Genomic DNA, 14,777 nt, shown 5'->3' on the forward strand with positions numbered 1-14,777 from the left:
ATTTATAAAAATAATTCAAATATATATAAGTTTTAAGAATTCAATTAAATTATATAAAATCGAATTCGAAAATATCTAAGTTTAACTCATATAAGTATATATAAAATATAAGTTTATTTTTTTTATAATATTATTCTTAAATTATTTACTGAAGCTATTCATAAATTTATTTATGAATTTGTTCATAAAAATAAAAATAAATTTAACTCATAAATTTTAACGAGTTAAATACTATAAAGTTTAAATTTAATTTTTTATTAAATAAATTTAAAAATTAAATTTAAAATTAATTCGTTTACAAATTAAATTCAATTTTTATTAAAATGAATATCAAATAACTCACTGAAAGAGTTAGCTTATTTATGCTTTAACAGTAACCGTCCACCCTATCAAATCACAAATAATTCAACTATTTTTATCCAAGAAACAGATCCATGCAGTCCGCATATCAAGTTCACCAACCACAGCTACTATGATGCAGTGTACATGTATTACTCACATTGTACAACTATTTCCTAAGTAAAAAAATGCCTATCTTCACATCCCAAGAATAATAATAATAACAAAATGGTAAATTTTGTAAAAATTCTCAACCAATTCCATCTTCAGAGACTTGGTTCTCGGGCTGGGCTTTCTGCTGCATTTATAGAAAGTATTAAAGCAAAATAAACAAGAAAAAGAAAGAGAAATCTTATCTAAATTCCAGATTTGGGTTAAAAAGAAAGACCCAGTTTGCTATTGGTGTAGTAGGTGAAGGGCAGTAGTCCAAATTGGCTGACAAATTTTTCCCAACAAAAAATGGATTGGTGTTTGGTAGTAGGTAAATCAAAAGACAAATCCTAGAAAATAAAAGAAAATTAGAGCCAGCCAAGCCACCTCCTCTCTGTTTCTCCAAGTCAACCTTTCAATCTCTCTCTCAACCAAACCAATGGACCCCACCATCCAACTCCCACCAATAATAATCCTTTCTCACCAACCCAACTCCACAATACATCTCCTAACTCACCAAACCAAACCTATTGTTTTTTTAAAAAAATTACTATTTAATTTTTTATGATGAATAAATTGCGTTAATTTTTTATTTTAAAAAATATATTAAAATATTTTTAATATTATAAAAAATTTACTTTTATAATATTCAATTTATTAATTACTCCTTTATTAATTTTAACTATTAAATATTATTAAAAAAATATAATATATTTAATAAAAATTAATTAATAAATTTTTTATAAATTTAAATAATTAATTAATAAATTTTTTTAAAATTATAAAAATTAAATAATAAAATACTTAATAAATGGATGGAGAGATAATTCCATGATTTTTTTAAAAATAATTTTTCGTTTCACAATCATTTTTCTCATTTTGCCCTCCAGTATTTTCATAATCCCAACCTTATCCCTTCACCAACCATCTTCAAACACATTGACCCACCAACCATCCCTATATCACCAGCAGAAATTTTCGTCCATCTTCCTCAGGGGGAACTCCAGCCTTCCAAACAGAGTCAGAGCTCCCTCATCATCTTTCTGCAACTTCTGAAAATGGAAACGCAACTCATAAATCAACAGGGAGAGATCATATTTCGATCCAAGCTCCCTGACATCTACATCCCCAAGCACCTCACTTTGCATTCTTACATATTTGAGAATATCTCCAGCCACTCTTCACGGCCCTGTTTGATAAATGGCGCCACCGGCGATATCTACACCTACGCTGAGGTCGAGCTCACCGGACGCAGAGTTGCCTCCGGGCTTAACAAACTCGGCGTTAAACAAGGCGATGTTATAATGCTTCTGTTACATAACTCTCCCCAATTCGTTCTTTCATTTCTTGGAGCTTCATTTCGTGGAGCCATTGCCACAGCTGCTAATCCTTTCTTTACTCCGGCGGAGATAGCCAAGCAAGCTAAGGCCTCTAACACTAAACTCATAATCACTCAGGCTGCGTATGCAGAGAAAGTCAAGGATTTAGCCCGCGATCATGGTATTAAAGTTTTGTGCATTGATTCAGCTCCCGACGGTTGTTTGCACTTCTCCGAGCTATCGGAGGCCGATGAGAGAGACATGCCAGACGTCAATATTAGCTCTGAAGATGTGGTGGCGCTCCCTTATTCGTCGGGGACGACCGGATTGCCAAAAGGGGTGATGTTAACTCACAAGGGGCTGGTCACAAGTGTGGCTCAACAAGTTGATGGAGAAAATCCCAATTTGTATTTTCATAGCGAAGATGTGATCTTATGCGTTCTTCCCATGTTCCATATCTATGCTCTGAACTCGATCATGCTTTGTGGGTTGCGAGTTGGGGCGGCCATTTTGATTATGCCAAAGTTTGATATTGGTGCCCTGTTGCAGCTGATACAGAAATATAAGATTACGGTTGCTCCGATTGTGCCGCCCATAGTTTTGTCAATTGCCAAGTCGCCGGATACCGATAAGTATGACTTGTCGTCGATACGGATGCTCAAGTCAGGAGCAGCACCGCTGGGGAAGGAGCTTGAAGATACTGTTAGAGCCAAGTTTCCCCAAGCCACACTTGGTCAGGTGCGTTTCCTCTGTTCCGTGCTTTTCTCGGGGGGGGGGGGGGGGGCTTCAATCTTAGGAACAGTGATTTCACATATCACAAAATGAAAATCTATACGAATCTGAAATATAATAAGATAGAGAGTTATTTTATAAAAAAAATGCTTGGTGATTTTTATTTTAGGTTCACTTTTTTAGGATATATTTTTTTTATTTATTAAAATTTTTTAATGGCTCCCTATTATATATCCTTTAAGAAAAAAAAATTGTATCATAAATTCCAGATATAGATTCGAGAGATCTAAGAAATGGGTGCCTATAAAAAAAATCAGACGAAATTTACTTTATTTTAAATTCTTAATGAACCTGGGAAAATTTTTAGTTGCTTTGTAGGGTATAAAATTTTGTATTTTCAATTAATTAAAAATAAGAAATTATATTTTAGGAAAAATTACGTTTTAGTCTCTAAAATATAGTATAGAATTTATCTCTTATTTTTAAAACTTAACACTTTTATTTTTAAATTTTAATTCCGTCAAAATTAGAGTTCACTTCATACAAATACCATTAAGTAAAGGAAAAATGATCGAATTACCTTTTCTAAAACCCAACACTTTAGCCTCTAAAATTTAATTTCTATAAATTTATAGGCCCCTCTTACAAAGAATTGAAGAAAAAAATATATTTTCATCCCTAAAATATTACATAATTAATAAGTTTGTCTCTCTATTTTTAGAATTCAATACTTTAGTTTCTAAAATTTAATTTTATCAAAATTCAACAAAAGAAAATCTCAAATTTAATCTTCATAAATAAATAAAAATTTCAATAAATTTAATATTTAAATTCAATAAAAAAAATTAAAATTAAAATATATAAAATTTAAATTATTAAAGATAAAAAATTAAAGTTGAATAGAAATTAGTTTTGTCATGTCGTTGTCATTTAAAAAATTTATTAAAACATTTCTCACATTTTAAAAAGTTTATTAATTAGTGTTTTCATTAATTTTAGTCATTAAATATTATAAAAAAAAATCTAAAACACTCTTGAGATGGAATGACTAATTAGTAAATTTTTTAATAATTTGAGGGATCAACTAATAATTTTTTCTAAACTATAAAAATTAAATAATAAAATATTTAATGATAAAATCAATTGGAAAATTAATTAGTAGATTTTTTAAAATATCAGAGACATTTTAATATATTTTTTAAAATTAAAAAATTAAATAGCTAGTTTTTTCGTAGTATAGGAATTAAATAGTAATTTTTTCATTTTATTACTGATAAGGGTATTTTTAGAATTATATTTATTTATTTTTATCAAATGAAAATTATTGATTTACCAGAAATTTTATTTGACTAAATGAAAATTATTGATTTAACATAAAATTTTTAAGGGGGGATTTTAAATTTTAACAGAATTAAACTTAAAAAATAAAAACATTAGATTTTAAAAATAGAGAATATCTGAAAGATTAAAAAATATTTTTTTTCTATATTTTATATTGAGATCTACAATATATTAAAGTTGGATCCACTGTGAGTCAATTTTTGTTAAATGGGTGTATACATTGATAATTCTCATAGAATAGTTATTGTCTGTGTTAAGTGTGCTTCTCTTTCGTACCCATTACTATATAAGTACAAAAATATCGTTATTTCTGTCACACAATATCCACTTAAATTAATAAAAATAATTAATAATTTTAATTTTTTTAAAAATTATTTTTTAATATGTGAAAAAAAATTAAAGTAAATAAAAATTATGAGAAAATAAATTAATAATTTTTAAGATATTTAATAATTAAATTTAAGGCATTTAATGATTAAATTTTTAAAGCATAATTACCACGTAATGATTTAACTATTAAATTATTAACAACATATATAATTTTTTTTTTAATAAAACATAAACTTCATTCTATTTAACAACCATCAATTCAGAAATATAATTATTAAATATTTAAAAATTAAATTATTAATGCATAAATACCATTTAATCATTAAATTATTAACAAAATATTTGGGTTTTATAGTCATTAAATGGGATGGAGCCACAAAATTATTCTTAAGGGCCAACACCAAATAAAATTACATATTACTAATTATTCTCAATTTATTTCCTCAACTTTATGAACATATGCTTTTTAAAATCTATATAATATATTTTCAATAAGGTTTCATTAAATTTTCATAAAAAGGGTCCAATTATATTTTAAATTAATATATATATATATATAGTTAATTTGACTAATTAAATAAATATCCCATGAAATAAAATTTTTAAGATTAATTTATATATAAAGTTAATTTTTAAAAAATTATTATACACATTACTTATAAATTTTGAATGAATTAATCTTATATATTTTAAAAATACTATAGTAAAATATAACTAAACCAAATAAAGTTGCCAATATCAAAAAAACCAATTAAACATATAATAATAAATTAAAAAATTTTAAATATTTTATATTATCTATATTATTAATAGATTAATAAAAAAATATATTTATAGAGACATTATATTCTCTCCGTCTTATAATTTTTGTTCACTTTACTTTTATTAATTTTTCAATTATATTTATTTTAAATATATTAAATTTTATTAAATACTAAAAAGTATTTTAAAAAATTTATTGAAAATAAAATAAAATAAATATATTATATATTATTATAATAATTTTTAAAAAATAAAAAAATTATGAGACAGAAGGAAGGAATATGTATAGTAGGGTTGGAAGGAGGGGCATGACAAATGAAGCATTCATGTGAAGCTTTTATTATTGCCAAAATTTTAGGTGAGGATTCAGGTATTCCACCTAAATAATAATGCAGAATTGTTCTTTTATTTATATCTATGTAGATAAGGCCTGTAACATGATAAATTCCTAGCCGCCCACACCTGCCTTGTCTCTTTTGTGAGTTAAGTGAAGAGGAAAATAGATTTTTTTTAAAAAAATTATTCATAATGGTTTTAATTTACACAGGGCTATGGAATGACAGAAGCAGGGCCAGTGCTAGCCATGTGCTTGGCATTTGCCAAGGAGCCCTTCAGTATAAAACCAGGGGCTTGTGGAACTGTAGTCAGGAATGCAGAAATGAAGATAGTTGATCCTGAAACTGGAGAATCCTTGCCAAGAAATCAACCTGGAGAGATTTGCATTAGAGGAGATCAAATCATGAAAGGTAGTAAATTCATACACGAGGAACATTAAAAAATAGTGCTTTCCTAGACACAAAACCTGAATTTCTCCAAGGAAAATCCTGACATTAATGTGGTGGATAGGACATAATAGTTAATGATGTAATAAACTAATATGGAAGTTCTTGTAAATGTTTCAGGATACCTGAATGATCCTGAGGCCACAGCAAGAACCATAGATAAACAGGGATGGTTACACACGGGAGATATTGGATATATTGATGATGATGATGAGCTCTTCATTGTTGATAGATTAAAAGAAATAATCAAGTACAAAGGGTTTCAGGTAGCTCCAGCTGAAATTGAAGCATTGTTACTTGCCCATCTTGAGATATCAGATGCTGCTGTTGTTGGGTAAGTTCAAAATTCAAGTAAAAAGCAAATTTGACCTTTTATCTTCAAAATTTGTCAGCTGATTCCAGAAAAGAAACAAACAAAAATGACATAGCATCAATCTTAACCTTTACATGTTTTGCAATTTTCAGAATGAAAGATGAGAATGCTGGAGAAGTGCCAGTTGCATTTGTAGTGAGATCAGACAAATCCCAAATAACAGAAGATGAGATTAAGCAATATATTTATAAACAGGTAAGAATTTTTGTTTTTTGGTTGGTTTTTTTTTTTTTTTTTTTTTTGTAAATTAAGTTTGCTGATTGGGATTGGATGGATTTGTATATGATGATGCAGGTGGTGTTTTACAAAAGAATAGGAAAAGTGTTCTTCGTAGAATCAATTCCAAAGGCACCCTCTGGCAAAATCTTGAGGAAAATCTTGAGAGAAAATTTGACAAGTGATTTTCAAAAGTAAACTTATTTTCCTGTATGTTGTTTATTTTTATAAAATTGGAAGGGAAGGAAAGGATGATGCCTGAGTTGGTGTCATCATCAAATACAAGATGTGAAGCTGTGTTCTATGTATGTTGATTTATATCTTGGAAAAAAACAAAATGTCTCTTGTTAATTAATTACCTCATTATTGTTGTTATTATTATTATTTTGGTTATACTTTCTTGTAACGAAAGCTTTCTTTAATCCTGTTTTAAATCAACAAGAATTTCAATTCTACTCATAATTTATTTTAATTATTTGAAACTAAATATTAAATGTGATTAAAATTTAATTCACATAAAAATTAGCTTAAGGAAAGAAATGTTTAAAATCATGTCATTTTATTTCAAATCGACGTGAGATTTAATATTTTCTCACACTTAAATTAGAACGTATAAGACACATTATTTTTTTTTTAAATAAAACTACTGATTGTATTAATAAAATTCTATTAAACAAAGAGAGATATTATCCAAAGCAGAGAGACGATTATATCTGATAGATTCTCTAGTCAAAGTATGAGCAGTTAGAGTAATATTACGATGAACTCATCTAACAGAAATATCAATTCTAGAGTCTAACAAAAATTTACAATTATTCAAAATCAAACCGGTGTATAAGATAATTTAGGTCGTTATTGTGATTCCGTAAATCCATAATAACTAGTAAACTTCCATTAGAATATTACCTTCCAAAACAATCGAATCAATAAAATTTGAAGAAAAGTCAACCACAAACTCATGACTCTTTCACGTTAACGAAATACATCCTCCCAATTCTTGTCTATTGACTGAGAAGCGATCATCAAAATGTAAAAAACTATGAAAAAAATTCCATACGAGAACTAAGAGTTTTTGTTTTCATTAAAAATAAAATATCCGGCTTGTAATTAGGAACCAAATCTTTCAATACAATAACCGTCTGAGGATTGCCGCAATAAATCTGCCAAAAAAGTCTGCATATTCTGAAAATTTATTAGATTGTATGTGATAAATATACCTACCATACAGAAATAACAAGTGACGATCGGAATATCTCTGAAACCTTAATAGGGACAACAATATCTTCTTCTTCCTGAATAGTCAATTGACGCAGATAGTTTTCCATTGAGAAGGGGAAAGAAAAAGTTAGATTTAAGGAAGAGGAAAATGTGATAGTATCGAATCACAAAGAGACAACAGAGGGAAACTTTTCAATATACTGTTACTGTTATGTATAAGACACATTACGTCTCTAATATTATGTTAAATTTGAATCATATCTAATTTAAATGGAAGAGCGACTAAAACTCTTATAAAAATTATATTAACTCTATTTTAAGCTGTTAGTAAGATTTAAATACGAAGTTAAATATTAAATTAAAAAAAATCATGACTCAAGATTTTTTTTTTCGAGAATGCCATAAAAGAAAAAAACAAAAACAAAAACACCTTAGCAAGATAAACTCAAAAGCTTTTGCTAAAGAAGGTAATACTTGTGCAATAATTAATGTCTGTGGGCAAAATTTAATTAATTAATGAATTGAGTTTGCGTATATTATCTTCCATAAGGTAGGTTGGTAATGGTAAAGCTGAGGTTTTCTGGTTTCAAAATGGAACATATCAATCTAACAGTTCTTTTATTACACGGAGTATATATTTGCATTTTTAAATTTTATTTTTAAAAATTATATTCTTTATTTTGTAATTTTTACTCATTTTGTTTTGTATATTTATTAAAAAAATAATATTTTTTATTAACTTTCTAATTATATACATCTTAAATATATTAACTTTTATTAAATGCTAAGAATTATTTTGAATATTCACTTAAAAAATAATAATTAATATGAGATTTTTTTAAATGGTAATATGAGAATATTTTAAAAATAAAATAAAATAATAACTAATCATTTAAAACAAACAAAAAAAATAGATAAAAATTATGAAACGAATGGATTCCTATAAATCTTGTATGGGATTATTTGAACAATTTGAATTTTAAATAAAATATATTTTATGACTCTCTTTATTTACAGAAAATAAAAAAATTTATTTGAAATTTTTTTATGTGGAAGATATTTTTTAAAAAATTATCTTACTTTTATTATTTTATTTTATTTTAAATAATAAAATATGTTAATAAATTTATATAAATGTGTTAATAAAATATTTAAATTTTTTCTTTACTAAAAACATTTTTCATTCATTTTTTAAATAATTGAAATATCAAAAAACTGAAAAATATTTTTCTCAATCAGACAAATGGAGTTAAGACCAACTGCAGCAATTAGGAGTTGTATAAACTGAAATAACTGAATCATGAACTTTGCGTAGCGTTAAATCATGGCCCCCAATCAATGCAAATTACTTGTGGGATGATGAAAATTCATTAGAAAGTACATGAACCATCAAAGTAAGAGGAAAAGTTATTCGCAGAAAAGGAAAGTTGTGGCGTCCAAAAACTTAGAGGTCACATGTTAGACACGTAAATGAATAAGTTGAGTCGAGTTTTGAAAAACTCAAATTTATTCGAATTTTACTCATTTTGAACTCGAGTCAAGTATTGCGAAACTCAAACTTGACTAGTTTTAGCAAACGAATTAAGACAAGTCGAATTTTTATCGAGTTTAATCTGAAATAGTTCATTAGTAATTCAATTTATTTACATGTATAATGAGTTTTAATTTAAAATTAATAAGTTTAAAATTAAAATAATTTTAATTAAATAAATATATCTATAAAGTAGTTCGTAAACTTATAAAAATGAGTCTTTAAATTTTAATAATCCAAATATATGCAAAAATGTAACTAAATTATATAAAACTGAATTTTAGAAAATTTAGATTTGTCTCATAAAAGTGCATGCAGGGTTTGAGTTTATTTTTCTTATAATAATAATCTCAATTTACTTAACGAAACTATTCACGAGCCTACTTATGAATTTAAAAACAAGCCGAATTAGTGAATTTTAATGAGATAAAATACTATGGAGTTTAAGTTTGACTCGTTTATCAAACGAGTCTTAAAATTAAGTTTGAATTTAGCTTGTTTAGAAATCGAATCGAACTCAATCGAGATTTTATCAAACCGAATCTCAAATAGATCACGAATAATTTGATTAATTTACATCTCTAATTAATTTTAAAATAATGTATTATTTGAAATAATTCAAATACATTATTGATTAAATAAGTAATTAAACTTACCACAAATCGTATTTTCATAAATTAATATGAAAAACTTACTAATAGTATTGGGTAGAATTTTTCATAATACCATTTTCAACACTCTGAAAAATAAAACTCATTTATTTTTGTTTTAAATCAATGATGTATGGAGTTTAAATAAATATTTTTAAAAATATAAAAAAAATAAAATATTATTTTTTTTTTCAAAATTTGTATTTATTGTTGAATTAAAAAAAATAAAATATTCATTCAATATTTCATTAATTAGATTTAAAAAATTACTAAAATATTATACAAATTTTTTATTTTTATATTATATTAAAATTGTTAACACATGCATCCTCAATTTTTAAGCATAAATATTTAAATTCCTTAATTTTTTTTATTTTATCAAATTGAAAATTTTATCCTTTTCCTTTTGCCATGCCAAGAAAGGAACTCATGTCCTTCCCATGGCAATGGAAGTGATAATACCAGCAAATATAAAAATCGAGTTCGATCCTCATTCATGGGATGCACAGATATAATTTCAAAGAGATGTACCAAATTGTTACTTGTTTTATTCGTACACTTTGAAATGCAATTTTAAGAGTCTTTGGATAGAGTCCACCTTATACACGTTAACTGCCATTTGCTTCATTCAGCATCTCTGAAGTAGACAACCCCAAAGCACAGGCAGTTGGAGTCCTCCAGGCTACAGCGACATATGTAAATTCCCGGCTATGAAGCAAATGCCCGGTAAATATGGTGAATAATTTAGTTTCCAGTGTCAATATGAACATACTCAAGTTGTCATACAACACATTATCCCAACAAAGCCAAGAGTATCAAGCAAGTGAATGAGTATAACAATCTTCAGGTCTTCTACAATTGAGATTCATGAGCACATTGCTCTCTCCAATAGTTCTTGCAATTCTCCGCTCTTATATGCCTCTGGAAAAACAAATATATTCCATCAGAAGTTAAAACATTAATATCAGATATAAATAGGTGTCTTAAAGGCACTTGCACACTCCGATCAAGCAGGCATGCAATGCCAATTCTTTCTAGTGTAAACTGTAATAAAATTGGAAGAGAGGATAAAATCACCAAATTGTGCTAAAACATAATTCAAACTCTACTAAAGAAGTTAGGAAAGTTTGTGAAGCAAAAGAAAGATAAAGCAAGGCAAACAGATAGGATGACATGTAATTTAGCATCTTTATCGTGGACAAATATAGGATAACATGTAATTCAGTATCTTTATCCAGGATATCGAATATGACTTGCCTATAAATCATCCATACCTTCTCAGAATCTAGTAGATCCATACACCACAATACCACATCAATCTTAGATGTTATGTCATGAGCTTATTCGTGCCTAAAGTACAAGGACTTACTAAATCTGCTGAAAAATGAGAAGCCTGAGCAATAATCAGCTAACTTCTCTACATAGAACATTTGACTTTCATCCCACAAACATAATAGCTGTGAAGCAACAAAGAAAATAATATCTCAACAAAGAAAATAATATCTCCTAACATCTATATTCACAAGGTTTCAACATATGGTGAATAAGAATATTGGTCTAAATAGGGTCTTAAGATGAGGTAATTGATGAGGAATACTTTGGAACCAAAACAAAGGGAAACAATTCAAGGAAGGAAGGAGTATCAAAAGCGCATAAATCAGCAGCAAAAAAGGCTCCACATGCATCAGGGTAAGTCCAAGCAAGGCAACCCAGAACACGCACTGGGGGCAGGTCCAATGCAGGGAGATTCAAGCAGACTTAATCCTGCTTCAATACACTTTAGGGCATGCTCAAGGAAGTCCTACACGTCCTAGGGCATGTGGCTCTCGAGTCAGCTACAAAAGTCAAGTGAACAGCCCCAAACATTGGTAAGTTAATTACATCTCTAAGTTGGTCCCCGACAATCCTAACATGATCCAACCTATTTTGAAAGAGTTTCCACCAGTTTTGGGGAGTTTTTAGCTGCCAAATTAGGTTGGTTTTCTATTTCTTTTTTCAATTAGGATTATTTATGCAAGTTCCTTGATTTAATTAGGGTGTAGTTTTCCCATTTAATTTACATCTTTCTATTTGTATTTCATTTTATCTAAAGTTTCTAAATACTAGTCTTTTGTTTAGGAGTTTAAGACCTCTATATATAGGCCTTAAATCTGTGTGATTTTAGTTCAGAATTTTTCATAACCAGTCATTAAAAATCCAGCAGAGATTTTTCTCTCAAGTTTTACTCACATGTGAGAGTGTGTTGTTTTTGTAAGCTTCATGCTGTGTCAATAATAGTTATGTTTGACTGCAACACAATGTTATGTACATCTTTTTAGCTTTTGTTTAGATATCTCATATAATTAGGAACAACCTGACTATGTCCATATTTTGTGTTCCTCTCAACCCATAGCAACACAAGGTTACGTATATGTTTTAGATCATGTTCAGATATCTCAAATAATTAGGAATGGCCCAACTAACTCCATATTTTGTGTCCTCTCAACTCCCAAAAGAGTTCAGGGTGGTGCCTAACTACAAGCTCTCTCTAATTTCATGCCATTGATATCCATTTTCAAATTTGGCATAAGTTCACCAGCAAAATCATTGAGCAGGCATTATTGTTGACCCTCTCTCTCTCTCTCTCTACAAAAACACAAGTGCTTGCATAAAAATTATTCATACATGTTCTTAATATATTACAAGCAAAATTGATTAAACAGAAGGGGATGAACAAAAATTTTAATTTGATTAAACCTTTAAGCTTGTATTAGGGCTAACATAGAATTTGCACTAACAAAAGGAAAAAAAAAAGACCTCAAAAAGAACATGCTTATTACCATCTTCATATAATTACATATGAATAAGACGTAAGAACAATGTTCGATATGAAAGGATTCTTCTGATCATCAAAATACACAAGGAGACACTATAAGTATATTGGGTATAATACCTATCTAGACTCACCAAGAAAATTTTGGAGCAAGAATTTCTGATAGGTAAATTACAACCACCGCAAATAACTGTTACATCTTTTTTACTAGTGCGTGACATATTTATGGGAGGCCCAACATCGGATGGGAGGCTCTGATAACGTGTTAAATTTGGGTCAGGCCTAACTCATTCCAAAAGCTAGCTCAAGGGGGAGGAGTGCTTATGACCCATACAAGGGACACATTATTCTTTCCACAACCAATGTGCGATTCAACAAAGATCTTTCCCAAACCGTCATTCTATAATGGGACATGTACAATTTCACATGCTACTCAAATTTCTAAACAGATTTTGACAATTTGATCTCAGGTAACATTCAATTATTTATCATACTCATAAACTTCTTGAATATGCACATTTAGATTATGCCAGGATCACAATTTGTCCCTACATCATTCAGGATACAATTTGAAGCCAAAGAACAAGCATATCATATAATATGCGCTGCTGCAGGGCTAGCCTACACTGAAAAACCATATAATACATTCAAATAATCCTTAATGACATGTCAGTAACACACAGTGAAACTCCCCATGAACGCATAAACTCATGTGCAATAATCGAGTCCTTGTTGGGAAAAAATAACAATAAATGCTTTTGATGGCCAGCAATGATCTAAATGCCCAAAAGTTAACCGCAATTGAAATCCACTCATCTAAAACCATACTGGTACAAAACTCACAAACAACATTCCAAATGGAAGTAACATTTTCCAGCATGATTGGAACCGCAAAATAAAACTGAACTTACCAACAGTTATATCACAGCCACCGAAGAACTCTCCATCTATATAAAGTTGAGGAAAGGTTGGCCAACTAGAATACTCCTTCAATCCTTGACGCAGAACTTCATTCTCCAGAATGTTAATTGTTTCATAAGGTACATCTAATGAATTCAATATTTGCACTACAGTGTTTGAAAATCCACATTGGGGGAAATCTTTAGTACCCTTCATAAAAAGAACAACTTTCTGCGATGTAACAACTTTATCCAGCGTATTCTTCAAGTCAGGAGACAAAGCTGCGACCACAAATTCCCAAATCAAGAAGGGGAAAAACAATTTTCCAGAAAGAAACCAACTTTGATCGGCAGGTAACTCGAAGAAACACAAATTCCAGTAGATCCGATTCAAATCGTATGCTGTGCAATATATATTATACGGATGAGAAGAAGAAAAAGAAAAAGAAGGAGATATGGAGATGAATACCGCAACGGATGGTGGAGATTCTAGAGGGGGCGGAGCTGACTCTGAAAGCCAGGTTACCAGGTACAGTGGCGCGGAGCGGGAAGGAGAGGGAGAGAGAACGAGAGCGAGAGGTCAGAAGCAGAGGAGCAGCTGATGTTATTTTGGTCGGCGAGGAGGAACATGGAGGTGCGATTCTCGGTGACGAGGAAAGAACTGACTGCGTAGCCATCGTAGCTCCCCAGTTACCAAACTCCACCGTCTCTCTCTTTTTGAGTTCTTCGTGTTTGGAGAAAGAAAGAATAGAAAAATACCACGCGTATGGTACGAAACTCCACTGTGGATCGGCGGTTCCGATTCACAATAAAAACAAGACCCTAAATGGATGGAGCTAGCGAATTTGGAAAAAATATAGACCTTTTAAAAATTTTTAAAAAATATATTACACTTTAATTCATAAATTTAAATTAATTAATAAATCAATTTTTATTTAAAATCAAATATTTAAATATTTATATTTTCAGTTTTTAAACTATTTAAAATATTAAGTCAAACTTTGATAAATGGTCAAATATTTGATTTGATAATCTTCTCAATGTATAATTTATTTTTAATGAATGATAATTAAAGTATATTATAAAATGATAATTAAAAAAATAAAATATTTAATAAAAATTATAATTTTAATTAGCATCTTAAATTTAAAAATGAATAATGAAATTATTTTAACTCATATAATGATAGTTAATATATAGAAATTTAATTTTTAAATAATTGAAAATATAAAAATTATAAAAATACTAATCTATTAATCGCATTAAACTCATAAACAAAATATTATTTATCAGATTTTAAAACGTATAAAAAGGATCATTTCA

General features: G+C 28.7%; 2 protein-coding genes across 2 annotated transcripts; one reads left to right on the plus strand and one right to left on the minus strand.

The window, feature by feature from the left end:
- The first annotated feature begins 1,465 nt into the window (after positions 1-1,465).
- Positions 1,466-6,769, plus strand: LOC110613898 (4-coumarate:CoA ligase 1). Its single transcript, XM_021755297.2, has 5 exons — positions 1,466-2,546; positions 5,521-5,719; positions 5,876-6,089; positions 6,221-6,323; positions 6,423-6,769. The coding sequence occupies exons 1-5, from the start codon at positions 1,548-1,550 to the stop codon at positions 6,540-6,542; spliced, it is 1,635 nt and encodes a 544-aa protein (XP_021610989.1). The 5' UTR covers positions 1,466-1,547; the 3' UTR covers positions 6,543-6,769.
- A 3,500-nt stretch (positions 6,770-10,269) lies between these two features.
- LOC110614018 (uncharacterized monothiol glutaredoxin ycf64-like) lies at positions 10,270-14,254 on the minus strand. The gene is made up of 3 exons (XM_021755465.2): positions 13,924-14,254; positions 13,467-13,736; positions 10,270-10,664 (listed from the first exon to the last, which is right to left on the minus strand). The coding sequence occupies exons 1-3, from the start codon at positions 14,129-14,131 to the stop codon at positions 10,609-10,611; spliced, it is 534 nt and encodes a 177-aa protein (XP_021611157.1). The 5' UTR covers positions 14,132-14,254; the 3' UTR covers positions 10,270-10,608.
- Between the last annotated feature and the right edge of the window lie 523 nt (positions 14,255-14,777).

This window comes from Manihot esculenta, chromosome 4 (genome assembly GCF_001659605.2).
Source record: "Manihot esculenta cultivar AM560-2 chromosome 4, M.esculenta_v8, whole genome shotgun sequence".
In the NCBI taxonomy this organism is placed as follows: domain Eukaryota; kingdom Viridiplantae; phylum Streptophyta; class Magnoliopsida; order Malpighiales; family Euphorbiaceae; genus Manihot; species Manihot esculenta.

Bases quoted from the DNA above. Each gene is read 5' to 3' on its own strand.
- LOC110613898 (XM_021755297.2), top strand. From the start codon at position 1,548: ATGGAAACGCAACTCATAAATCAACAGGGAGAGATCATATTTCGATCC. The intron at 5,720-5,875 runs GTAGTAAATTCA...TAAATGTTTCAG, and splicing joins AGGAGATCAAATCATGAAAG to GATACCTGAATGATCCTGAG. The intron at 6,090-6,220 runs GTAAGTTCAAAA...TGCAATTTTCAG, and splicing joins TCAGATGCTGCTGTTGTTGG to AATGAAAGATGAGAATGCTG.
- LOC110614018 (XM_021755465.2), bottom strand. From the start codon at position 14,131: ATGGCTACGCAGTCAGTTCTTTCCTCGTCACCGAGAATCGCACCTCCA. The intron at 13,737-13,923 runs GTATTCATCTCC...TTGTGGTCGCAG, and splicing joins AATCTCCACCATCCGTTGCG to CTTTGTCTCCTGACTTGAAG. The intron at 10,665-13,466 runs GTAAGTTCAGTT...TTGTTTTTCCAG, and splicing joins TGGCTGTGATATAACTGTTG to AGGCATATAAGAGCGGAGAA.